Raw genomic sequence first — 25,313 nt, 5'->3', positions numbered from 1 at the left:
CCTCTTGTATATTTCTAAATGTTCTTAATTGTGGTAGATATTGATCCCTTTGATGGGTAGGACTACTCTGAGAATCTATCTTAAGGGGATAATTCAAAATACTGGAAAAGCTCTATGCAGATAACCTGCTTGTGATAGCATTCTCTGTATTGATAAAAGTTGGGAGTAACTGAGGGGCTTGATAAATAGAAACTGGTTGAATAAATTATGGCAAATGTATTGAGTGAATCTGATAGGCATGGGCTTTCCTAGGGTGGTTGGCATGGGACAAGGGGGCTACCACTTTCCATTTTATTAATGTGCCATGTCGTCTAAATATTTTCCAAGCAACTTCTTTTGTCATGCAAATCATCATTACGAAGACTGTGCATGGCATGAACATTTCTGAAGATAAAACATAAATGAATAAGAATGTATGCTATTATTTTTTAAATGATTGAAAAAATAAAATACACATTTCCTAATGCATGTAACAGTGATAATGTTCTGGTGGCAAAGTTGTGGCTAATGTATTTTTTTCTCTACATTACAAACTTAATATAATAAGTTGATTTTTCTCAATTAAAATTTGCTTTACAAATAGTACTTTCTTATTTAAAGAAAATTACTAGGCAAACAGATGCTTATATCTTTTATAAAATTATCAGCCTGTAATTCACACTGCCCAAACTCATCTTGAGGGATGTGCAGCTGGGAGGTAGGACAAGGATACTGTGGGTGGATTAAATTTGACTGTCTCTCTAGAGGGAACACTCCAAGAGTTGATAAATTTCCTTCTTAGTGGGGAGGAATAATGACACTAGATCATTTGCTTTTTATTTATTGATTAATTGGAATGAATCCATAGCTGTACTGGTCGGGCAGCATCACCCTTGCTCCATGTGACTAGGGCTGCCCATCCCTGCTCAGAGGGGAACAAAATAGTGCCACACAACACCAAGACCGTTCACTGTAGAAACTGTCCTTCCATAGGCAGAAATCCTCTTTATGTAGTCAGACCATGTGTATGATCTATTTATGCATGTGTATTTGTGCACATACAGGGTGCTATGCAATTTCTGGAAAATTATGAAAAAGAAGACATAACAGTAGCAGAACTGGAAGGAAACTCAAATTCTTTGTGGACCATCAGCCCTCCCAGTAAGCAGAAAATGATACACGAACTCATGGACCCCAATAGTAGCTTCTCTGTTGTTTTTTCATGGAGTATTCAGAGGTAGTTACTGTCTTTCCATGTATGATTTCCCTTTTCCCCCCAATCTAAACTCGGGGTGGGGGTGGGAGGATAGAAGGAAAGAAAAATTTCATTGATGTGGATTTTAGTGGACATTACACTTGGGAACATTCATTCGATGCTACAGCTAACATTTGTGTTTATTAAATAATGATCTGCCTGGGAATCTTTGACAAAAAATAAGAACTTCATCATTTTCCTTTTTCCTACTAACTTCTCTTTAAAGAGAGGCTGTCAATGAGTTCTGTGAACAAGAGAGAGAGGTAAAGTGAAAAGGAAAAGGGTAATGACTTACAAAATGAAATAGTCTGGATGGTTGTAAGATTTCCCTGAAGGGGTGAGGTTTGGTCTTAGTAATAAAGAACAGGCAGCCTTAAGAACCTAAATTCTCATTTGTATCCCCCCAGTGTCAGGAAGCCCTGACAGATCTTTTCTCCAAGCGTGAGGTGTGAGAGCAGCCCAGCAGTCCCAGGAGAGGGAGAGCCAAGAAAGATTCCTCCTAACCTGAGCCAGTAGCCAGCATGCAGCCGCTACTTTGCTTTTTTCATTTTTTCAAGTTTTTATTTAAATTCCAGTTAGTTAACATACAGAGTGATACTAGTTCTGAGTGTATGAAATGGTGATTCAGCACTTGCATACATCATGCAATGCTCATCATGACAAGTGCGCTCCTTAATCTCCATCACCATTTCATCCATCCCCCCACCCACCTCCCCTCTGGTAACCATCAGTTCACTCTTTATAGTAAAGAGTCTATTTCCTGGTTTGCCTCCTTCTCTCTTTTGTCCCCCTTTGCTCATTTGTTTCTTAAATTCCACAGATAAGTGAAATCATCTGGTATTTGTCTTTCTCTGGCTGACTTATTTTGCTTTACATAATACTCTCTAGCTCCATCCATGTCTTTGCAAATGGCAAGATTTCATTCTTTTTGGTGGCCGAATAATATTCCATTGTGTGTGTATACACACACATCTTCCTTATCCATTCCTAATGGCATGTTTTAGGAAAAGTTCTTGCATTCAAAACTCTAAAGTGTTGGTGAAGCATTTGGGAAATTTTGACACAGTACATTAGTTCAAAGGCTTAGTTTTTGTTTGTTTGTTTGTTTGTTATCACAGTCTTGTGATCCAGGATTCTATGCAATCTTATTTGGACAGTCAAGTGATAGTTCATTTGGGTGCATGATTCCTGGATTCTAGGATGAAATTAAGAATCATGATAGGTACCTAAGAAGTCTTCTCCAACCTAAAATGAATTTCCAAGGAAATGGTAAAGAAAGATTTCAAAGGGGGCCATACAGAATTGAAAGAAAGCCTTTCTTCATCTTATTTTCTCTCTTAGAATTTATATCCCAAGTTCCTCGCATGGAATTCTGGACTGCCAAAAATTTATTTTATAGCCTTTCCTTTGAAGAGCTACCAAAAATAAACCATAGTAAAGATCAAACTTTGATTGAACATTCTTTTAAAAACATGGATTTTATGAGTCACCACAGAGACTAATTTCATTGGGTTAATACAAAGAGTGTTGCAGAAATTCATGTAAGAGCATCAAGACAGTTTCTCTTTGAGTCAGCAGACTGCCTCCTCACCTGCCATCTGTTTTAAAGGTGATTGTGGCCTCCCTGGGGTTTACTAACTTGCTTGTCTAAGAAGCTGAACGTAAAGGTGAGGTGGACAGAAAAGGTTGGGGTTGACAGTTTGGACCCAATGAAGACTTGGTGAGATTAATAAAATGAACAGTCAAGTGAGTTTTTGAATCTCTCTTCCAGACTTCTGAATAATCACTGACATTGAGCCCTTTTATCTTTCTTCACAGAAACATGAGTCTGGGTGCAAAAGCAGAAATTGCAACCGATAAGCTTTCTTTTCTTCTTAAAAATAATACACGTAAGAATATAGCTAAAATGATAGCCGGCAACAACACAGAAAGTTCAAGAACACCAGTGTAAGTGATTGCTCCTGTAAATTAGCTTTATTAGATGGATATATCTGGTACAAAATCTCCATCTGCAAATTCACATATGCAGGAAATTCACCTTTCTTCATTCTTCAGTAACTCAAGTAAATCTCTACTTGGAGGACTTGTGTTGCATTAAAGCAGCTCTGTTTCCCTCCTTTCCCATTCTCTGTCCACTTTGCCCTGGAAGTACTGATCTTGTCTCTGGGTAGCAAAGCTTGCTCTTATCTGACCATAATCACCAAAAGCCAAGGAAAGTCTCTGGGAGACCCCTCTTCTACTATTATTCCTGGCCTGGGGTCATTGAATGCCTGGCTAGTGGATGGGGGATATGGGGAAGACAAGGGGTAAAAGGAAACTTGGGGAAAAAAAACTTATCTTAATATATTATCCTGACATATAAGTAAGTACTTCACTTCAAACAAATCCAAGATGTGATGTTTAGATTCTAATATGAGAACTAGTAGAAGAAATGCTATTGGTACAAAATTGCTAAATGAAGTATTCCAGACATTCACCGGCCAGTGCCTGGTTCTGACCTCCAGTTAGCCCTGGCCCGACTAATGCATTGAGTATAAGAGCCACCATGCTGAAGTCCTCACACGTGTTCCCTAAAACAGCCTTTTTTAATCACTAAAGTTGAAGGAACCTCAAAGATTGTCACATCCTCCCCCATCATTTTCCCTTGAGAGAGCAAGTCTAGAAGGATGTGAGCAGGTCACTCCATTTGTCCTTGGCAGAAGGGGGATTAGGTTCAGGCCACCAGTCCTCTCCTTGAGACTCACTCTTGTCACTCAATGGATTCATGAAGTCCACTTGATTATAGATATAATTATATATTTACACAGAGCATAGACATTGATCCTAGCAGGAAAGACAGCCCCTTGCCTCAGAAACAGTCCCAGACATGGAAACTCTCTGTAGCAGCTTTTAAGCCATTAACTAGCTCATGTACAGAGTTTGCGTGATTATTTGAAGAGAACCTGGTGATTTGTTTGGCTTCAGAGATTTCTGATTATAATGGAACCCATAAACTGTGATGACATCACATTGTGTAGATGTACAGAGACTCACCATTATTTGTTTGATATGAGGTCAAAGTTCACAACAAAAAAATCTATTTTATGTGGACAAAACAACTAAAACTTAACTACTTCCCCCCCCCCTTTTTTTTTCTTAACATACAGGACTATAGAAAAGATCTACCCATATTATGTGAAAGCACCTAGCGATTCGAACTCAAAACCTATAAAGCAACTTTTGTCTGGTAAGAATGAGAAGGAATTGTTTCAGAACTTTATTCAATGCCTGCAGTTTGCATTTTCAGCCTTTCCTGAGCTGCTTTCCCGTGTCCTTTCCCTGTGAGACACAGCTTACAGGAAGCCTAAGACTCCCAGCTGTGGTGACAGCTAGAAGAAACCAGTCCATCACCAGAAGCCATATTTTTCATTGTGTTCATCACTCTAGAACATGATTGGCTCAAATCCACATTTAGCAGCTTAGGTTACTGATTAATCAGTCTGTTTACTTATTTCTATTAATATCCATATCTTGGGCAGAAAATGGTTTCATGCAATGTTAAATATGATGGCCCTACAATAAGAACAATAAAAATGGAGCAGGGAATGTACTTGATTCAATTCAAGGGTGGTCAAGTATCCGTGCTAGCCTCCAAGGACTATATTTACCCAAAACAACAGTAGTACGTTGATGTTTGGGGATTCTTAAGCATTAATTATTTAGTTATGTAATTATTTAATTAAGTAATTTAATTATTTCAAGCATTGTTTGACTTCATCAATTGCCTGGATCAGAGAAGATGTGAACATATGTTAAAGATAGAAGGACAATGCAGTCATCCAAATCATGTTCTTTCCTTTGCCAACGTGGGTTGCTCATGGTCACCAGGCAGTGCGCCAGGCACTGGAGAGCCTTGCGTGGCTCATGTTTAGCTGGAAAGATAGAGATGTAAATAAACAGCTAGAAGCCCCCATGGAGATCACGTGAAGTAGAGGCAGGGGCAGGTTCAGAAGATGAGCATGGGTGGGGCCCCACATCTCTATGCTTTTCTCCCTCAACAGTCAATAATACTTATGTCTTACATGATAATTGTAAGATGCCTTGACAACTTTGGTATTTCCCTTTCAGTCCAAATAGTTCTGGAAATGTTTAGTCCAAGAGCCAGATTTCTCAACAACATCATGCCCTCTGAAACCCTTCTGTCCTTCAGTGGGTCCTTCACACCTGCTCCACCTCAGCAGATGACCCCGCAAACCTGCCAGGCCACTCCTTCAGCTGCTTCCCTTTCCCTAGCAATGGGTCTCAAGTTTTCACCAATCTCCCCAGTTCCTTTCAGCCTCAGGAAGATGGAGGGCCCCTCCCTCCAAGATCAGCCTCACCTTGTGCCCAGATTCTCAGCCTCTCCTCACCCCTGTTTCCCTTTTCTCAGCTACGTGTTCTGTTCTCCTTGAACACAGGCTTGTCAGCTGTGTCATTTGAGGTCCAGGCAATGAAATCCTTCTTCCCCAGATCACACGGTCTTGGTGCTCTCAGGTCCTGCCAATACAACACCTTCTCTGATGAGCTTTCCTGAGTTATGTCTGATATTTACCACAAGGCATATTTAGCATAGGTTAGTGGTTATCACCAGTTTACAAAGGAGGAAACAGAGGCTCAGGGTGCAAACTGCTCAGCAGAGGCTATACAACCAGTATGTGGAAAAACCAGATTCAACCCTGGGCCAGATGTCCCCTCTCAAAAATCTCTAGACTTCAGAACCAAGGTTCTTTTTGTTCCTGAGCATTCTACGTCGTTCACATGCTTCTTTCTTTATCTTTACCAGTTTCCTTCCTCACCATCCATCCATCCATCCATCCATCCATCCATCCAATAGTTATTCATTTCTAGGCACTATCCTAGATTCCTTTGCTCCAGGAATTGAGTAGGAAATAATGCAGACATGGCTCCATGCTCACAGAGTTTACAGCTCACCACCATGATTCTCAGTGGAGGCTCTATTGTCATTGGCAAGGGTGGCATTTTCCTAGAAAGACCTACTCAAAAAATTTCAAGCTTTTTGTTCACCCTTTAACTGTTCTTTTATATTGACCCTGTGCTCCAACAAAAGTAATCATGAACCACGCATCATGGATTTTCAGAACATTACTGAGCCTCATGCCATCCAGTCTTCCTGAAATAGCCTCCTCTTCCCTTCCATCGCCACTTACTGAAGTTCTCACTCCACAAAACTCAGCTCACAAGTCATCTCCTCTGGGAAGCCCTCATGGATACTACCAACCAAAAGTAGACTCTCCATAACAGACCTTGTCAATGCAGGTCTTGCAGTGCTTGCCATATTCCCATTAGTTGTGCTTGTATACATGGCTTATTCCCATTGAGATATGGAATCATGCTGTATGCAACTTTGTAACCCCTTATCACCTAACAGAGGGCCTTCTCCTAGAAGACACTCAATAAATGCTGGTCATAGGATTAAATTAGTCAATTCAATAAAAAGCTAGTGATTTGGGGTTTTAAATGTCTAACTAGTTCTTCGGAATTATCAGTGAAGATACTTAGGTGATTGGTCTTCCCTCTCTCTCCCTGTGATGTGGCTGCCATGTGTACTTAGCAACAGTGAGCTGTCTAGTGACAAAGAGAAACATTATGCTCACCTAGGGCCCACTTTTCTTTCAACACTCCCATTGTTAACAACAGGTCCCTGTGTCCTATTTATCCTGGCATCATAAGCTATGGATTGCAGTAACCAGGTTTTGCCATCTGAGGGAGGACTGTTTATGTGCATTAAATTCTAATATTCTCATGCTAACTTGATTTCATTTTTCTCCTCTTCCAGAAAATAATTTCATGAATATCACCATCACTTTGTCCAGAGACAACACAACTAAAACTAACAGTGAGTGGTGGGTTCTCAACCTGACTGGAAATCGAATATACAATCAGCATGCTCAGGCCTTGGAACTGGTGGTCTTCAATGACAAAGTCAGCCCCCCGAGTCTGGGGTTCCTGGCTGGCTACGGGTAAGAACTTATGTCACAGTTAACAGTTACAGGAGTCTACCTCTGTATCATATAAAATTGACAATGGGAAGCCTTGTATCTTCCTAGAATTCTTGAACTTAACAGCTGCACCATTAAAATTCACAGGTCATTGGCCCTTTGTTTTAAAAAATGAAGAGCCAGAGTCCCAAAGAAGTCAAAATGCCTGGTGTGAGTAACACCCTTCAGGACAAGACTAGAAGTCATATTGCCAGTTTCTTCACTCTACATCTTCCTGTTACATTTAACACCATTCAGTGTTCAAACTTAGAAATTGATGTACGATTACCTCTTTTCTGTTTAGATTGCCTTCTAACCTTAGCAAACATGGCCTCAATTAGACATCACAGTTTGGGATGTGGTCCAATGTCCAGAATGGTCTGACACTACCATTTCACAGTGTTCTGATGCTCAAATTCTAGGACACATACATCCCCAAGAAGACATGAAAATCTGTTAAGAACTCATTGTCTTGCAAAATTATATTATAAAAATAAAGATCTAGGTGCAGAAAAGTGTAAATAATACAATTGCATTTCTATCAAATGTATTATGTGCTTTCTTTATATAATATATGCAGCAAACCCACATGAAGTTCTTCCCTGAAAACTGTTAACATTGGTTATCTCCAGAATTGAGATTTTTTTTTTTTAACTTTCATTTTTCAGATCTTACAGTTCTGTAAGGGAAAAACTCCAAGCTTTGATAAGTTTATCATACCTTCTTTGGAGTTTGAGGGAAATACTGTTTTTCTTTTAGTTGTGTTCTGTTAACTGTATTTCACTGGCAGATACAATTTCTACTTAATGTTTTGTTTTGTTTCAGGATCATGGGATTATATGCTTCAGTGGTCCTTGTGATTGGGAAGTTTGTCCGTGAATTCTTCAGTGGAATTTCTCACTCCATCATGTTTGAAGAGCTTCCAAACGTGGATCGAATCCTGAAGTTGTGCACGGATATTTTTTTAGTTCGAGAGACAGGAGAACTGGAACTAGAGGAAGATCTCTATGCCAAATTAATCTTCCTGTACCGATCCCCAGAAACCATGATCAAATGGACTAGAGAAAAAACAAATTGATACCTTGAGACACAGACTGCAAATCAAGTGAACATTTGAATTTTTTAAAAAGCACAATATTCTCATAAGAGCTAAGCATTTCTAGTTGGATGGAAATGGTTTCTCTTCTGACAGGTGGTCAAAAGGAGCTGACTTCCTTTTGCAGTCTAAGCTACCTTGCAGATGAAGGCGCCTGTTGAAAAAGTTATTTGTAATTCCATTTCTCCAAAATCAGGGCTACTTGTTTTATGTTTTAGTCAACAGTGTCTTGCATTCTGATTGACTATGCAAAGGAGTCACTTATGGGTCTCCTCCCTCAGAGAAACAGGAGAGAAGAAGGAAGAAGGAAAGACACACATGTTCTTCTGTGCAGGGACTGCACCCTTCCAGAAAAGATGTTATGATGCCCTACGTTGTGCTGTGTCACCAACAGGGAATCTGCTGTGAAGAGAAATGATGGGCCTCAGCATACCCCAAAAATACACAACAGCAATAGGAGGCTGAAACTCCTGAACAGATTTCTGGGGGGACGAAGGGAGAAAGGGAGCCAAAGACCCATGAAGATGCCAGAGGAAGGATAAGCCTCATTCTAAGCAAAAAGTTAACATTAGTGACACTCTTACTGCCTTATCTTAACTGAAGACTAATAAAAAAAAAAAATCTTTTCATTAAACACCAGTGACTTCTCAGGAAAAAAAAAAAAAAAAGCAGCAAAATAAATATGTGGACACTGTCTTTGTTGAGGCCCAGCTAGTGACTGGCTTCAGTGGTGGTGACTGTTCTGCTTCAGAGTTCCTGCTCCTCGTCAGACACAGGCTCCAGGTAGAAAGATAAAAATGGCACCCAGCTGGATGTGGAAAATACTGACTTTGTAACTCTTTACTAATGGAGGTCATGAACGCTCTTCTACCTTTCTCCATCCCTTAACACGCTTTTTTCCCATTTCGGTGATTTAAGGCAATGGTGTTTTCCAGTATGTGACATTTTCCTTCCTGTTTTTCAGGTATATCAAAGAGTTTACATATTCCAATTCACATTTTTACATCTGAGACGGGTTTTTTAAGTTCATAATTATGAAAGAAATATGTATATTGAGCTTGGGGAAATAAAAAATGGCCTTTTCTTAAATTATTATTGGTAATACAACCTCTTCGTTAAATAACAATGTAGCATGAAAATTTATGATTGAAATGTAGTTTTCATTCCATATTAAAATATAGTTTGTGAGGAATCATCGAATGGACTAGAATAAGTAAAAAAAAATGATCCTATGTAGTTTGGGTTCAGGACTGACTTAAAATAAAGCACATCTTGCAAAGTCATTTCAAGAATGTTCTTCATTCTGCCTCTTTTGCATAAAGTAGAAAAAATAATTGTTTTCAATACTATCTATGCACAAGGTGTTAAAAAAATCAACTGAGAGAAGAATTCACTTCTTGTTGGTTTTATTATTTTGTCTTTCTCATCTGAATAATGAGATTATATTATTCTTCGTGAATAATATAAGCAGAACACAACTGGTAATAAATTGATTTCTAAAGAGTTACAGTGAATATGGAGCTTTAAAAGAAATAGAAGAGTTCAAATGATGTTCAGCGTCGACGTTCAGCGTCTTCTAGAGAATCAGTGCGTATTTGTTCTTCAGACATGAGAGCCAGCATGCTTCCACTCTGCAGGAATCAACTCCTCTAGTCATTGTTGCAATAAACTCAGACCCCTTAGGGGAACTCTTTAGACCATGTTCTGATTTCCCAACAACAGGAAGAATCATTGAGCATATTTCTGGTTGTGAATTCTTTCTTTTAAAAATATCAACTTGGGGATCCCTGAGTGGCTCAGCGATTTAGCAGATTTAGCACCTGCCTTTGGCCCAGGGCACCATCCTGGAGTCCTGGGATCGAGTCCTGCGTCAGGCTCCCTGCATGGAGCCTGCTTCTCCCTCTGCCTGTGTCTCTTTCTCTCTCTCTCTCTCTCTCTTTCTCTCTCTCTCTCTCTCTTTCTCTCTCTCTCTCTCTCTCTCTCTCTCTGTCTATCATGAATAAATAAATAAAATCTTTAAAAAATATATCAATTCAAGGGAATTTCCAGAGAGCACATTATGATATATTTAGGAAAGAGGAGAAGTAGGAAATGCTCCTGAGAAGAAAATGTAAAGGCCAAGTATACCAGAATGGTAGTGTTCCTCAAGAGAACAATTTCCAGGGTTCAAGAGAAAGCTTCCCCGTGTGTCAGAGGGGAAAATGTAGAAGTAAATCTAAAAGATCGAAATAAAGAACTGTAGAAGGGAAGTGCTTCTTCCAAGGAGGCATGTGCTAGGGTGGAAATGTCAGATCCCCAGGAGGTCTATGAGTGCTGGCCCAGCCTCCGTGGGCAGGGAACCCCCAGGCCAGGTCCCTTCCCCTCGTAGCCTCACATATCTGACGACATGAGGGGATCATCCTACCATACCCAGCCACACTCTACACCCTAGCCCAGTAGACCCTCCTTGTGAGAGGAGCCTGCCACCTCAGATTGGGTTCTCTGGAGATGGCCTCTGAAATGAACAGCCACATTTCAGGGCTGTGGGTCCAAAAGGACATTTGGGGCAGTGGTCCCAGGAGTGACAGTGGTCAGCGAAGATCAGACAAAGCGTGAGTCGCACCCAGCCCTTCCGGGCAGTCGGGACCTGGGGTGGTTCTTCCTTGTCTCAAGCAAAGACGTGGCACCTGGAGGCTGGCACCAGCAAGCCATTGTCACAGCCTCTGCCTGTGTGGGCGCTGATGAGGCCAGAGCTCACTCCCATTAAGGAGGGGCACAGCCCTGAGCCCTGAGCACGGGCATGTGGGCGTGCAGAGGGCGGTCACAGCAGTTGCAGTACCCACCCCTGTCTATCCTTGGGCCACTCAGACTCCCAGGTTCCTGTAATGAGATCACGAGGTCTTGCTTCTCACACAAGGGAAGAGTAAGATGTGGTAACTCCAGCCTCCGCTGCTGCAGCTGCCGTCACCGGACGTGACAGTCATCATCTACCCCCTCCACCACCTGCGCCCCTCACCCTTATCCAGCCCCTGTTCTGATTAGGCAGGGAGCCTGGCAGGGGGAGAAAGGCCTCAATCCTAGGAGGCCCCCCATCCTGGTTACCACCCTGCTCTGGTCACAGCTGCTGCATTTACCTCTTTACCATTCAGTCCAAGTGTGGAGCACTAAGTACCCCAGGGGCCACTGAGCACTAGCATATCCCTCACACCCGTGCTGTGTAGCCATGGCCTTCCCCTCTCTGGTGGCCTGGGTCAGCCACCCCTGCCCATAAGGTGACTCTGAGCATAAGATGACCCCATGTGTAAGGCGACCCTGTCCATAAGATGACCGTGTCCCATGCTAGAACTGTCTTATTGTCCTTCTAGTTTAATTATGCTTTCTAAAATAATTATTTGCCTTTTTCACTAGTTTTCAAATCCTGATTTCTATTGTTCTTTAATATCCTCTATTATTTTCCTAATTGATCTTAGTTCTTCTTGAAATACTACGTTATAGTTTTTACCCAGTTTGTGGGTATGTCTTTCTGGTAAACTTTTTTGGTCTCTAAGGATGTGATCCTGCTTCTTATTTTTTTTACTGATAAAAAAATATTTACTGATAAATATAATTGATATTATATTTAAGTGCAGCCTTTCTCGGTGGCTCCTTTGTGTGCGACATTAGTTTTCCTAACTTTTGGGTATGAAGATGGCTCCTTTACCTCCATGATGCTGGAGTCCATGGTCCTGGAGTGTCCACAGATTCGCCCTGCATTCTGAGGCTCTTGCCACTGCTCTCCCCACCCATACCTACATGGGCCTCTCCTCCCAGTGCTGACCCATTCTGCTTCTCTCTATCCCCAGCAGTGTCCCCACATCATGGGGTCTGGTCCCGGGAGGCAGTTTCAGTCCATTAGCTTTGCAAGTTCAAGGGCCCAACCTGCCTTGCTGCTATCCATGCTGCTAACCAACCCCCTGCCTTCATCCCAGTGTGAGGACTTGTAGAATCCCCTCCTAGGGTGTCCAGGGATCATGATTGTTGCCACGGGGGGGCCTGATCCCAGCTCTGCCAGATGGTCTCTTGCTTCTATCTTCTGCCTCCTGCATAGGGTTTGCTCCACAGATGTCTTGTTGCTGCCACGAAGTCTGTGGGGTTTGTCCTTGCTGGCCTCAGGTTGCTGCTGCTTTTACCTGTCCTAATTCCTCTAAACACAGCCTTGAAACACAACATTCAACAAGGAAGAACACAATTAATTTCACGATTAGAGATAATAGCCTTACATCTCATTGGCCTACTTAGATCAATTATTTGGTATAAAGTTGCCTTAGGACAGTCAGTGTGCAGAAGTGATTGGTTCTCAGAAGTCTACATTGTTTGGAGTAAGGGGTATTTTTTAAATAAGATATTTTTAATTAGAGCATTGTTTTAAGTCATAAATATCTATGGTTATGTTCACAGGTATTTTTATTTATCAAATTTGCCTGTCCATCTACCCTGCTCATATTTTTAAGGAGCATTTGGTAATCTTCCCTATCGTGTATTTGCTTTTGCTTTAGAAATCTCTGTTTCTACCTTTCTTATTCCTTCTTTTCTTTGTCTGTGTGTGTGTGTGTGTGTGTGTGTGTGTTATTCTTTATTCTTTTTCTGACTTCCTGGGTTGGGTACAGAGATCCTTATTTTTCTCCCTGATGATAGCTCTGCAAGGCTCTATACAGGGTGTCCCAGAAATGAATTAAAAGTGGAAATGTTCCAAGCTTACAGAAATCATCATTTAAATGTTTAGTTCTTTAAATACTGTATGCCTCTTCAGCTTTTTTATTTTTTTAAGGTTTTGTTTTTAGAGAGAAGGAGAGCAGTGAGAGGGGCAACGGGAGAGAGAATCTCAAGCAGACTCCCCACTGAGCTTGGAGCCCCATATGGGACTCAATCCCTTGACACTGAGGTCAAGACCTCAGCCGAAATCAGGAGTCCAATGCTTAACTGACTGAGCCACCCAGACACCCCTCAGCTTTGTGAATTTTGAATATTACATTTTAGTTTTTATCCCACATGTGCAACAATGTGAGGATGTCCTCTTCCAGGCCAGCACCCACAAAGATGAGGCCTCTGCGTGACTCACTCCCACTTCCATCACTCGTGTGGTGGTGAGTCAAGGCAGGTCAGCCACTGGATTCCTGTTCTTGAACAATCTGCAAATGCAGCCCTTTCAATTCCTTCTGCTCAGGGTTTGCAATTTGAAGACTGACTAGAACCGCCGGCACTGCACAGTGGTAATTTGAATACACTAAGAAAGATAGTAGCATCTTAAAATATCAAATATTTCTCCTTCACAGCAGGGCCTTTTCCAAGCTTGTAGCATTCATACTTCTAAAGCCATTAAAGTTTAAATCTGCATAAGACTTTGGGACCCCGTATCTTTTCTTCTTTTTTTTTTATAAATTTATTTTTTATGGTGTTCAGTTTGCCAACATATAGAACAACACCCAGTGCTCATCCCATCAAGTGCCCACCTCATTGCCCGCCACCCAGTCACCCCCACCCCCCGCCCACCTCCCCTTCCACCACCCCTCGTTCGTTTCCCAGAGTTAGGAGTCTTTCATGTTCTGTCTCCCTTTCTGATATTTCCCACTTATTTTTTCTCCTTTCCCCTTTATTCCCTTTCACTATTTTATCTTCTATGGAAGACTAAGTCCTGGGCCAGAGACTTTCATGGGTGGGTTTCTGTTTCATGGCTTTCCAGAAGAAAGGCATGTATTGATAGCACATGTGGGGCCAGTGGTGGTAAGGAAAGGTGGGGGGAGTACTTAGGGCTCTGGTGGGAAGTTGTGGAAAGAGAGGAACTTCTGGAATCATCCCGGGACTCTGGGAGCAGCCACTGACTGTGTGTTTCAAGTGTTCAAGGAAAGCCAGATAAAAATTCCTAGCCTCTTGCACCCAGACTCTACTATCACAGTGAGCCCAAGAAAGATCGGTGGAGACAGATATAAGAGCCACTCATAAAATAATAATAATAATAATAATAATAATAATAATAAAAAGAATAATAATAGGAAGAAGATGGAGAAGGGCAAGAATGAGTCGATTGGTGTTGGCTCTTATTATTATGTGCAAACCCCTGTGCTAAAAGCATGAAGAATCAGAGAAAGAAAGAAGCTTGGGTACCTGCCCACAGCATAAATAGAGCTAGGACTTGATTTCTTTCCCTTGGGAATACTGTCTGCTCTGCGTGACTCCCAGCCTTCCTGCTAAAACCTTGCCAGCCTTGCTAGAGCACACCTGCTGCACATACCCCAGCCTCCTGTCAGAACCCTGCCATCCCACTGGAAACCCAGCCTCTACTGGAACCCGACCTTTCCGTGACAAGCCCAGCCTCCTGCTGGCACAACCTCTCCACTGAAGTCTCCTTTTGATCAGCCTCTGTTCCTGCCTGACCTAGCCTTGGTCGGCCCTTCACTATGCTGCCAATGTGAGCACCCCCACCTGTCAGACTTCACTAGGCCCTTAGATTCCCGAATACCTTTTTGGTATATTTGGGGTAAGATTAGTTATGACTGAACAATTCTTCCCCAATCCCATCTGTGTGGCCCCACAGTATCTTTCCCACACTACCGAGTTTCTGGGGTGGGGGCAGGGAATGCACAGTGAGATGCACCCTTTGGCACATAGAGGTACCACTGAACTTCTCACATAATGGGAGAAAGGGTTATGGAGGTGACTTCCTCTGCACGTCACCCAGGTGGGTGAGCACAGCCAAGTCAAACATGGGCAATTGGTAAAGTTTTAGGAGGTCTCAGGATTATTTTTCAACCTAAGAATCTGATTTTTGGCTTGATAGCCTGGTCTTTCTGTATTCTTTGATAGTAATAAATGAGCTCAGATGAATAGGATAATGCTACAGATATGGGCAATATAGAAAAATGTTACCATAAGGATCAATGATTTAATAGATTGCATTTCAATATCATGCATTTTAAAGAAATCGCCAAAATGAGATGGGAAGAATATGTTTTGACACTGACAGTTGACCAAATCTTATTTGCCCTTCACCAACTACCCCATTTCACTTACACTGATAGAAGCATACATGCTTCAAAGTCAGTGCTATCAAAGGGAAGACAACCCACCCCTCCCCTCCTGTTCCAGGGACACTCATGCCTATGCTCACCTGGATAAGCCAAGCCCAAGTCCCTCCAGAGTCTGGTCACTTGCTCTCAACCATATGTAGGAAAAGAGCTTTCCTGAGTCACTGAGGTGTCATCCTTCCCTTGGGCAAGTCTACTCCGTGGACCAGCCAAAATGCAAGGAGAAAAGATCAATCTGTTTCCAGAATGGAGGTAGTCTCTCTATTCCTGATTGTGATGGACTTTCCAGAAGAACATTTGAAAGTGAGATTGAAGTGCTCTCTGACATGTGGATTCCTGGTGCCTTCCTCCTTTACCGTGTCTTCCAAAGAAACAACAAGCATGTGCTGGCATTTTAGTGAAGGCAGGTTCCTTGCTGAGGGCTTCACATAGATTATCTCTTCTAGTGCTCATAGAAAACCCAAGGGGTAGGTATTGTTTTTTCCATTTTACAGATGAGAAGCTAAGGCACAAAGAGTTTAAATGTTTTTCCCAGTGGGGCATAGCCAGTGTTCATAACCCATACTTCCCACCATGCTATGTAACCAAATCTCCCCAATCTTCTAGTTACAAAGGAAGTCATTATGAAAGAAGACAAGGAAAAATATATGAAAACCTGGAAGAAGATTATTCCCAAGTAACCTTTTTACATGTGAAATAAAGTACTAATCTTAATATAATGATCATTTATAAAATGCTTAAGAATATCTGTTAAGAATGAATAAGTTATTCTTATATGCTGTCCCTACTTTTCCCTTTGTAGTTGCCTGGGGACTTAATGTTTACAACAAAGGAGTTAGTTGGTCAAGATTAGAATATTAATTTACTTGAGAAACATATCTGAACAAGGTGTCATGATGTCTACAGGTGTCTATTGAATAAAAGCCACCTGGTGAAATAAATTAATGTTCCTCATCTGAATCACAGTCCTTCCAGCCAAGTGTGGAAGAAAGTAACAGTGTGGTATGCTTGAACCTGCTACCATCAGGTAGCATCAAGAACATGAGGGTGGAGACGAGAAACAGTCATTTCATCAGGCCATAGGCTTCTTGGACATGCTTGTTTTTTTCAGCCTCTCAGACCCAGCACTTTGATCTACCATGCTCTACTCTTGAAGAAAGGCTTAAATATTTTATAATTACAGTATAGTCGCAGACTACTAGTCTCCAGTCCAGTAACTAGAATCCCATGAGATCCTACAGATTGTGTGCTCTGAAATTGGTCCTATCAAAAAGTATAAACACTACAATTTGCAGGTTGATATATTTAGTATCTTGTAAATGATTAATTTTCTATTTCCTTTGTAATCTTTCCCAAATCAGAAAGTTTGAGTTCATAATGGATGTATAATTGAATAAAAAAAATAGCCAGTTTTCCTAAGAAAGCAGAAATATCTGACTGTGATCAGTTTCTCACCTCTAACCTCAAGCCTCAGCAATTCCTGGGATTATTCCATATGCAACAGGCTGATACTCAACCTCTGAAGCACCTCAGGTAACTGAGTGGAGTTTACATAAAAATACAAGTTCTCAGGTTTGCAATCCCCTCGGGGCTTGTCAACCCAAATCTGAGGATGTAGGGCTTGAACACCTTGAGTCTTAAATGCTTAAAGGGTCATTCTGACTTTTAAAGAAGTTGGAAATTACTGGCTTTGGAGAACCCTGCTGTTGTGGAGGTGACATTTTAATGGGAAAAAGAAAAACAGCAAAGCAAGTAACACATGTTGAAAATTTAGGGAGGCCCAATTAAGAGCCCTTGTTTTGCCTTCTTGGGCTCTGAAAACAGCTCTGAAGCAAGAGGAAAAAGGGAGGGACAGCGGAGATGTCACCTGCCACCTTCACAAAGACTAACTCGAAAAGGATCACAGATCTAACTATAAAACATTAAACTGTAAAACTTCTAGAAGATAACATAGGAGAAAACCTCTATGACTTTGGTGTGGCGATGACGTTTTAGATACAACATCAAGGGCACAATCCATGGAAGAAATCATTGATAAACTGGATGGAATTCATTAAAGTTAAAAACTGCTCTTTGAAAGACAGTATCAAGAGAATTAGAAGACAAGCCACAGACTGGGAGGAAAAACCTGCAAAGCACACATCTAATAAAGGACTGTTTCCAAAATATATAAAGAACATTAAAAAATAAACAACCTAAAATAAATAAATAAATAAATAAATAAATAAATAAACAAATAAACAACCTGATTAAAAAATGGGCCAAAAACCTTAATGTATATTTTTCCAAAATATAAAGAACATTAAAAAATAAACAACCTAAAATAAATAAATAAATAAACAAACAAATAACCTGATTAAAAAATGGGCCAAAAACCTTAAGTATATTTTTCCAAAATATATAAAGAACATTAAAAAATAAACAACCTAAAATAAATAAATAAATAAACAAACAAACAAATAAACAACCTGATTAAAAAATGGGCCACAAACCTTAATCTTAACCTTAACAGAAACCTCACTAAAGATCTATAGATGGCAAATAAACATATGAAAAGATATCAACCTTATTATATATCATGAGGGAAATGCAAATTGAAAGATCAGTGAGATGCCACTACACACCTATTAGAATGGCCAAACTTGAGAACACTGACAACACCAAATGCTGATAAGGATGTAGAGCAATAAGAACTCTCATTCATTTCTGGTAAAAATGCAAAATGGCACAGCCACTTGGCAAGACTATTTATTTGGCAGTTTCTTGTAAAACTAAACATACTCCTACCACATGATTCAGCAATCACACCCCTTGGTATTTACCCAGAGGAGTTGAAGACTTTTGTCCACAAAAAAGCCTGCACATAGCAGCTTTAGCATAATTGTCAAAAGGTGGAAGTGACTGTGATGTCCTTTGGTGGGTGAATGGATACATCCAGACAATGTATCCATCAATATTATTCAGTATTATAATCTATCGAGCCTTGAATAGAAACATGGAGGAAAGTTAAAAGCATATTATTATGCTTTTAAGAAGCCAATCTGAAAAGGCTATCTACTGTACAATTCCAACTATATGACATTCTGGAAAAGACAAAACTATGGAGACAGTAAAGAGATCAGTGTTGCCTGGGGTGAGGTGGGGAAGGGGTATTGTAGGGAGAGCGCAACACAAGGAAGGCAGTGAAAACACTGTGTATGATACTGTAATGATGGATACAAGTCATTATACATTTGTCCAAACCCACAGAATGTATAAAAACCAAGAGTTAACCCTTAAGTAAATGATGGATTCTGGGTGATTATGATGTGCCAATTGCAACAAAGGCAACACTCTGGTGGGAGGTGTGGAAAATGGGGAAAGCTGCACATGTGTTGGGGCCAGGAGTATATGGGAAATCCCTGCATCCTCCCTTCAATTTTGCCTTGAACATAAAACTGCTCTAATAATAGTTTTAATAAGTATCATCTGTAATATTGGGGGAATAAATATGAAAGTGGAAAGAGATCAGGAATATTTTGGTAATGACAATCCTCCCTGTGGAAAAAAAACCATAGAGTATGGAGGGTGGTGGAGGGAGTCTTCTCAGGTTTTCTTCTTAACCCCTTAGGCTTAATCACTAGCCTCTGGTCAGCCAAGGCTATGGCCATCCCATTGGTGAAGGGGAAGCCAGATCAGTAACCCTCTTCACCCTCCTGTATCCATATTAATGAGCCCATCCTTCAACACCAACCACATTGCTTTTTGGGACGTCTTCATGGGGCCTCCAAAAGTTAGTCCAGATTTTGGCCCCCCAAGGTTCTGAAGTAGCTCAGAACAATCTATTGGTTAAGTTCTGTACTGCTGTATACCTAAGACCAAAATTTCAATCCCTAAACAATTTTCTCCAACAAACTATGTCCACATACTTTGGCTGACATATTTAGGTGAGGGTCTTCGTGAAATGAAATGATAATATTAAGATTCTTCACAAATAAAATGCTACCACAGAAATGTTCCAAATATAACTATAAACCTCTTCTTATAATTTTTTCAGTGAGAACAGAAGTTAGAAAATTAAATCAAGTCAATGTCCAAGAACCAAAGACTATGAGTTAAAAGTCAAAGAGATTAAAGCCCTCTACCAATTTCTGATTCTGATCAGTCTCAGGGAGAGGTACTCTCAGCCCCTTGGAGAAACTGAGATCACTTCAGGAAAACACCTTGTGTTGTCTTCAAAGATTCTTTTGGTCCTTCAAATGACAATCCAATCCAACACCAAGTTTCTGATTGTGTTTCGTTTTCTAAAGAGTCCAAAAATCAGTAGGACCCACAGAACTTGCCCATAATGACCAAATTTCCTATCTCCCCAGTTATCTAAGGCAAAAACATATTCTCAGAAGCACAAAGAGTGTTGCCAAAACCCAGGGCAGAAACTCACAGGTGGTTGAGTGAAGACTGATGGAGAAAGTCATGTTGACCCAAGACTGGCTGGGAAGCCAGTCAGTCCACACCAAGGAAGCAAAAGTCTACCACCATGAGGTAGATTAACTCAATGAGGAGGTATATCCCAATGAGCAGTTAACTTTGGCTTGGTGCATTTGCCATATTGGGGAGAAATCCACATTTGTACCCCATCCCCTCTCTGAGAGAGACATGGCTGGCAGGGAGCCAGGGCTGCCTTCTTGCAGAGTGTAGAAATTTGCAATGTTGACAGCTCCAACCATCAAATGCATTAGAGATGCTCTTCTATCCCACCAGGTGTATTAGAAACTTCTGAATTCCTATTCCTTCTTTTTGCCCATATTACTAGGAGCTGGAATGCTCTTGGGAGTACTTTATACTTAAGTCACAAGGTAGCAGTGTTAATCCTTAGCTGCAATAATGGCTTCCACTGTCCCTTGTCATAGAATTATCCAGACCTCCAAAATCTGCCTCCTGTGCAAGGGTTCTTCCTGAAGTACAGTCAATTACCCAGACTACGGGAAGGTAGACTCTGCAATATGTGGAGCAGCTACATAAATGCAAGCTTAGCCTCTCCACAGCCTCTTCCCAGGAGCAAATGCAGACGGAATGTTGAGGCAGCCAACAGAGTGCCACCACTATATGCATATATGTCGCTAGCACTCAGTGATGCCCACAGGGTGCAGCTATTCTGCAGGTCTAAAGCAATGCATCAAGAAGCATCTTTAGGTAAAGGAAATCAGTAGACAGGGAAAATTTTTAATAGGCTGCAGAGAGGTCTTCCCCCAAAGTCTTTGTTTAACATTTATTTCCACACATCCACATTTTTTTTTTTTTCACATCCACATTTCTAATTCTCATTCTTTTGGGCAGTACTGGTAAGTAACACCAGCCAGGAGGAAATAAGGCACTGCGTGGGGGACACGGCGGCTCCCCAGCCTTCACATGCCGCAGCCCTTCGTCAAGCATTTGCCGCAGGCCCAGCGCCTCAGGCAAGGCCTCCCCCCCCCACACCCTAGCTGCAGCCCCCATGTACTCAAAGGTTTAGGACTCAGGACAGGTTCTCACCATCTTGGGGAATGTTAGGCAAAGATTTAGAGTTAAAACAAAATGTTAGTTTGAGACCTTTTGCCAAAGGCAGAAACGGAGGCTAAATGTCCCAGGGAACATCATAGGAGAATGGAAACTGCGAATGATATGTAAGGAGCTGGGCCCCTCTTTCCCTGCCCTCTGTCCCCCACTAGGGTCTGGGAAAGGGCTTCAGAAAGGCCACCTTTACCCAGAAAAACTGCAAGACACCCAGGTGTTTCCATCACCAACTAATGGCCCACAGGAGAGTGGCATGGCCAAGGACCACCAGCAAACATGAGAGGGGATGGTGCAGCAGGAGCAGCTGAAGATGTGGATGAGTTCCAGGCCAGACGACCAGAGTTGGGATATGAGAGCAGATTCTGGAAAGAGCCAGAGGATTCGTTATGGAAAATTGCTCTAGGGACGCCTGGGTGGCTCAGCAGTTGAGCGTTTGCCTTCGGCCCAGGGCGTGATCCCGGAGTCTTGGGTTAAAGTCCAACATCAGGCTCCCTGCATGGAGCCTGCTTCTCCCTCTGCCTGTGTCTCTGCCTCTCTGTGTGTCTCTCATGAAGAAATAAATAAAATCTTAGAAAAATAAAGAATGAAAAATATTCTAGCACAGCTTGGCGGCTTCATTTTGGTGAGCTCAATCAGGCTTGGTGGCTGGAGCCCAGCCTTGTGTCAGCAAGTGCATGGATGCTGGAAAAGCATCTGGTCACCATATTGCATCAAGTAACGTAATGTATGAAGCGACCCAGAGGGGCTGGATTGGGAAGAAGCTCCCTAGTCTCTTCTCCATGTCCGTGGGCTCAGTGCACGGGGCAATCTGACACCTGCACCTGCCAAGGGGCCTGCCCCCTCCACAATAAAGTGCCCTCCCCATGCCCCATGCCCTTCTCACAGCTCTCAGCTGCTTCAGGTTGCTCACTCTTCACTAGGGCCCTGTCTTGGATCTTTCCAGCCTTCGGTGTATGTGGTCATCATCCTCTGTTTAGGTCCGCTTTCAGGTGCTACTTGGGGCAGAGAGGGGGAAGGATTGGAAAAAGGCTCAGGAAGCCAGGCTGCAGGCTTTGGTTTTCTCAGAATGGAGGAGAAGAGGGAAAAGAGGTTTTCAGGTGATCTACCCTCCGATACGGTCCCCAACATAGAATGGGCTCTCCCCAGGCAAGGATTCACTCCTTACTGACACATCTCTCTGCTCTTACCCTCAAAGAATTTCCGTCTTCTTCCCAGTTGAGCTATATGTTTTCTAATAGACACATAGTTGATACACAATGTTACATGAGTTTCAGGTGTATAGCATAGTGGTTGGGCAAGTCTATGTGTTATGCAGTGCTCACCTCAAGTGCGGTTACCTTTATGTCACCATACAACGCTACTACGATGTCACTGACTACACTCCTTATGCTGTACCTTTTATTCCTGTGACTTATTCTATAACTGGAAGCCTGCATCTCCCAATCCCTTCACCTATTTCGCCCACCACCCTCGACCCCCCTCCTCCCTGGCAGTATTTAGTTTGTTCTCTGTGTTTAAGACTTTGTTTCTGCTTTTTGTTTTGTTTTTTAGATTCCACATATAAGTGAAATCATATGGTATTTGTCTTTCTCTGACTTATTTCACTTATCATAATACCTTTTAGGTCCAACCATGTTGTCACAAATGACAAGATCTCATTTTTTATGACTGAGTAATATTCCATTGAATATATACCACATTTTCTTTACCCACTCATTTGTGGATGCACACTTGGGTTGCTTCCATATCTTGGCTATTGTAAATAATGCTTCAGTAAATATAAAGATGTATGTATCTTTTCAAACTAGTGTTTTCATTTAATTTGGGTAAATATCTACTTTGACTGGATCACACAGTATTTCTATTTTTAATTTTTTGAAGAACTTCCATACTGTTTTCCACAGGAGCTGCACCAGTTTGCATTTCCACCAACAGGGTTCTTTTTTTCTCCCCATCCTCAACAACACTTGTTATTTCTTGTCTTTTTTATTCTAGTCACTCTGACAAGTGTGAAGTGAGATCTCATTGTGGGTTCGATTTGCATTTCCTTGATGATTAGTGATGTTGAGCATCTTTTCATATGTTTGTTGGCCATCTGTATGTCTTTTTTGGAAAAATACCTACTCAGGTCCTCTGCCCATTCCTTAATCAGATTATTTGTTGGTTTTGCATGTGTGTGTAGGTGTAGAGTTGTAGAACTTAATTATATATAGTTGGGTTACATTTTTAAAAGATGTCTTCCCATTACTCAGGAGATATCAGGCTCTAGCTTATTGATGGCATTGTTGCCTTAAGTAAGAAGATACCAACCGGCTTCCAAACTGAGAGGTGATCATGGGAGTTCAGAACAGTCCAGAAGTTTCAGGGTCACAGATGGAACATAAAGAGCCTGGCTCTTAGTTGTGAATCAACTATGTGAAATCTTTCTCATAAGGAACCCAAGTCCTAGCTCATAGACAGGACAAGCCATCATATAACAGGAACAGAAATGCTCCTGCAGATTCCCATGTACCCAAGATACAAAGTTACCTTTTAAAAGTACTTAAAATTGGCACTGAAAGCTTCCCTATGGTCCGTTTTTCTTCTGAAGATTCTCTCTTCCAAGCTGGTTTCATGGATGATGAATGTCATCCATGCCCACAGATGGAATGTCCTCACCATGCTGGCAGTGCTAGATGTCTAATCTGACTTCCTTTCTGTCTGTTCTGCTTTCTTAACTGCTTAGAGAGATTCTATATTAATAATTCATTGGCACCTCACATTCAATATGACCAAAACCAAAATCATGATTTTCACCTCAGCTTTCATTATCTTTCCTGCCTTATATTTGTAATAAATACTCTCTTGAGCTGAGGACCTCAGATAATCTGAGGTCCAGCAGGTATCTCACTGGTCCAGTCTCCTAAATCTCTGTTCTTCTCATCCTGTGGCTCTGCCCCAGCCCTTCTTATTGCTTACTGCAGCAGCCCCTTCATGGGCTTTCAGGCCTCCACTCCCCATCCATCCTGTCTGTTCCAGGAGTTTCCAGATCTTTCTGATGATCAGAATCAACAGAGAGATTTATAATGCTGTAGATTCAGAAGGCTACAAGACTCAACCATCAGATCATATAGCTCCAGGGCCCAGAAATATATTTTTTTACCCAGTACCCAGCTGATTCTGAATGATTGGTCATGGATCTGTGTTTAAGGACAGTACACCTAATTGACTGGCTCCTGAAACTAGCTAATCATTAGAATCAACCCTGGCTCTTGTTAAAAAATACAAACTCTGGACTCCCCAGGGCTATGACTTAGGAGGTCAGGGTCTACAAATCTTTATGGATTTAAATCCTTTCAGATGATTTTGACATCGGCCAGGTTTGAAGACACTCCCTTCCCATCCCACCCTGAAGGGGATCCTTGCCAGATAACTCTAGGTCTCAGATATCATGATAACATATAGAAGATGCACAATAATGCTGGCTCTGCCATCCTTCCAGCCAAGTTGGCTTCAGATTTTTGTCCTCATCACCTCCATGAAAGGGATGTCTAAAGCCTTTGAGGAACCAGAGCTCCAGAGATGGAAGGTAGGTGTCTGTTGCCCATCAAGAAAATTAGGTCAAGTTTACTGAGAGCAGTGAAGAATTTTTGCAAGCTTATAAAAGTAATGGCTGACAAGGGAAGTCTCCAGGCTCAGAACCAAGTAACCAATAATTGGAAATGTCTGGTCAGCCTCATTAATAAATGATAATCCAGGAGTCATAATTGGTGGCCTGAAGCTTGGCCTCAAACACAACTGGAAAATGCAGTGAATCTCCCACTTGGAATGGGTTCAGTCACACTGGGAAGGCACTCATGCCTCACATGAAATCATTCTCCTCCCACCAGATTACACTAGAGATGATTCTTAAAAGAAAACATAAATTTTTCTATCCTTAGCTAGAGCAAATTCCTATGTGCAGGCACCAGCAGGAAAGGTAACATATCACCTTGAAGTTATGCCAAGGGTTTGATCATCTCTGAGAGTCTGTTTTGATATATGGAGGGGAGATGAGTAGGAAATATGAGAGGGTGAGAGTAGAAAAGGCTGGAGTCACCAGGGAAGGACATCACCTGCAGTGATGCCTGGAGCGCCTGGCCAGAGTTGAATATCTCTATCCCTTAGCCCCATCCTGACTTATCTACGTGATGGAGTATTCAATCAGATATACAAGACTTGGGGATCACTATGGCTTTTTAGGAAGTCTAAAACAGCAAAATCATAAGTAAGTACCCTTCCAAGTGTGGAAATACAGCTGCTTAAAATCTGACTAGATAAAATTATTTTTCATATGCTAGCGGTTTTTCATTATGCATTCATCTTTCTATGTTTTGGGGAAAGTCTCAGTGGCAACAAAGTTCTTTGTGGGAAAA

General features: G+C 41.6%; 1 protein-coding gene across 2 annotated transcripts in view; it reads left to right on the top strand.

Annotated features, from left to right (window-relative positions):
* PIEZO2 (piezo type mechanosensitive ion channel component 2) overlaps positions 1-9,630 on the top strand; it is a 441,806-nt gene extending 432,176 nt beyond the window's left edge. For both annotated transcript variants that reach the window (XM_049112945.1, XM_049112946.1), the window contains 5 exons: positions 1,044-1,216; positions 3,053-3,181; positions 4,381-4,460; positions 7,050-7,233; positions 8,077-9,630. In XM_049112945.1, the coding sequence (XP_048968902.1) occupies positions 1,044-1,216; positions 3,053-3,181; positions 4,381-4,460; positions 7,050-7,233; positions 8,077-8,329 (819 nt within the window). In that variant the 3' untranslated portion in view covers positions 8,330-9,630. The remainder of the gene's footprint in view (positions 1-1,043; positions 1,217-3,052; positions 3,182-4,380; positions 4,461-7,049; positions 7,234-8,076) is intronic.
* The last annotated feature ends 15,683 nt before the right edge of the window (positions 9,631-25,313 follow it).

The sequence above is a fragment of the Canis lupus genome, chromosome 7 (assembly GCF_003254725.2).
Source record: "Canis lupus dingo isolate Sandy chromosome 7, ASM325472v2, whole genome shotgun sequence".
Classification (NCBI taxonomy): Eukaryota; Metazoa; Chordata; class Mammalia; order Carnivora; family Canidae; genus Canis; species Canis lupus.
This window is presented reverse-complemented; position numbering and strand designations above follow the sequence as displayed.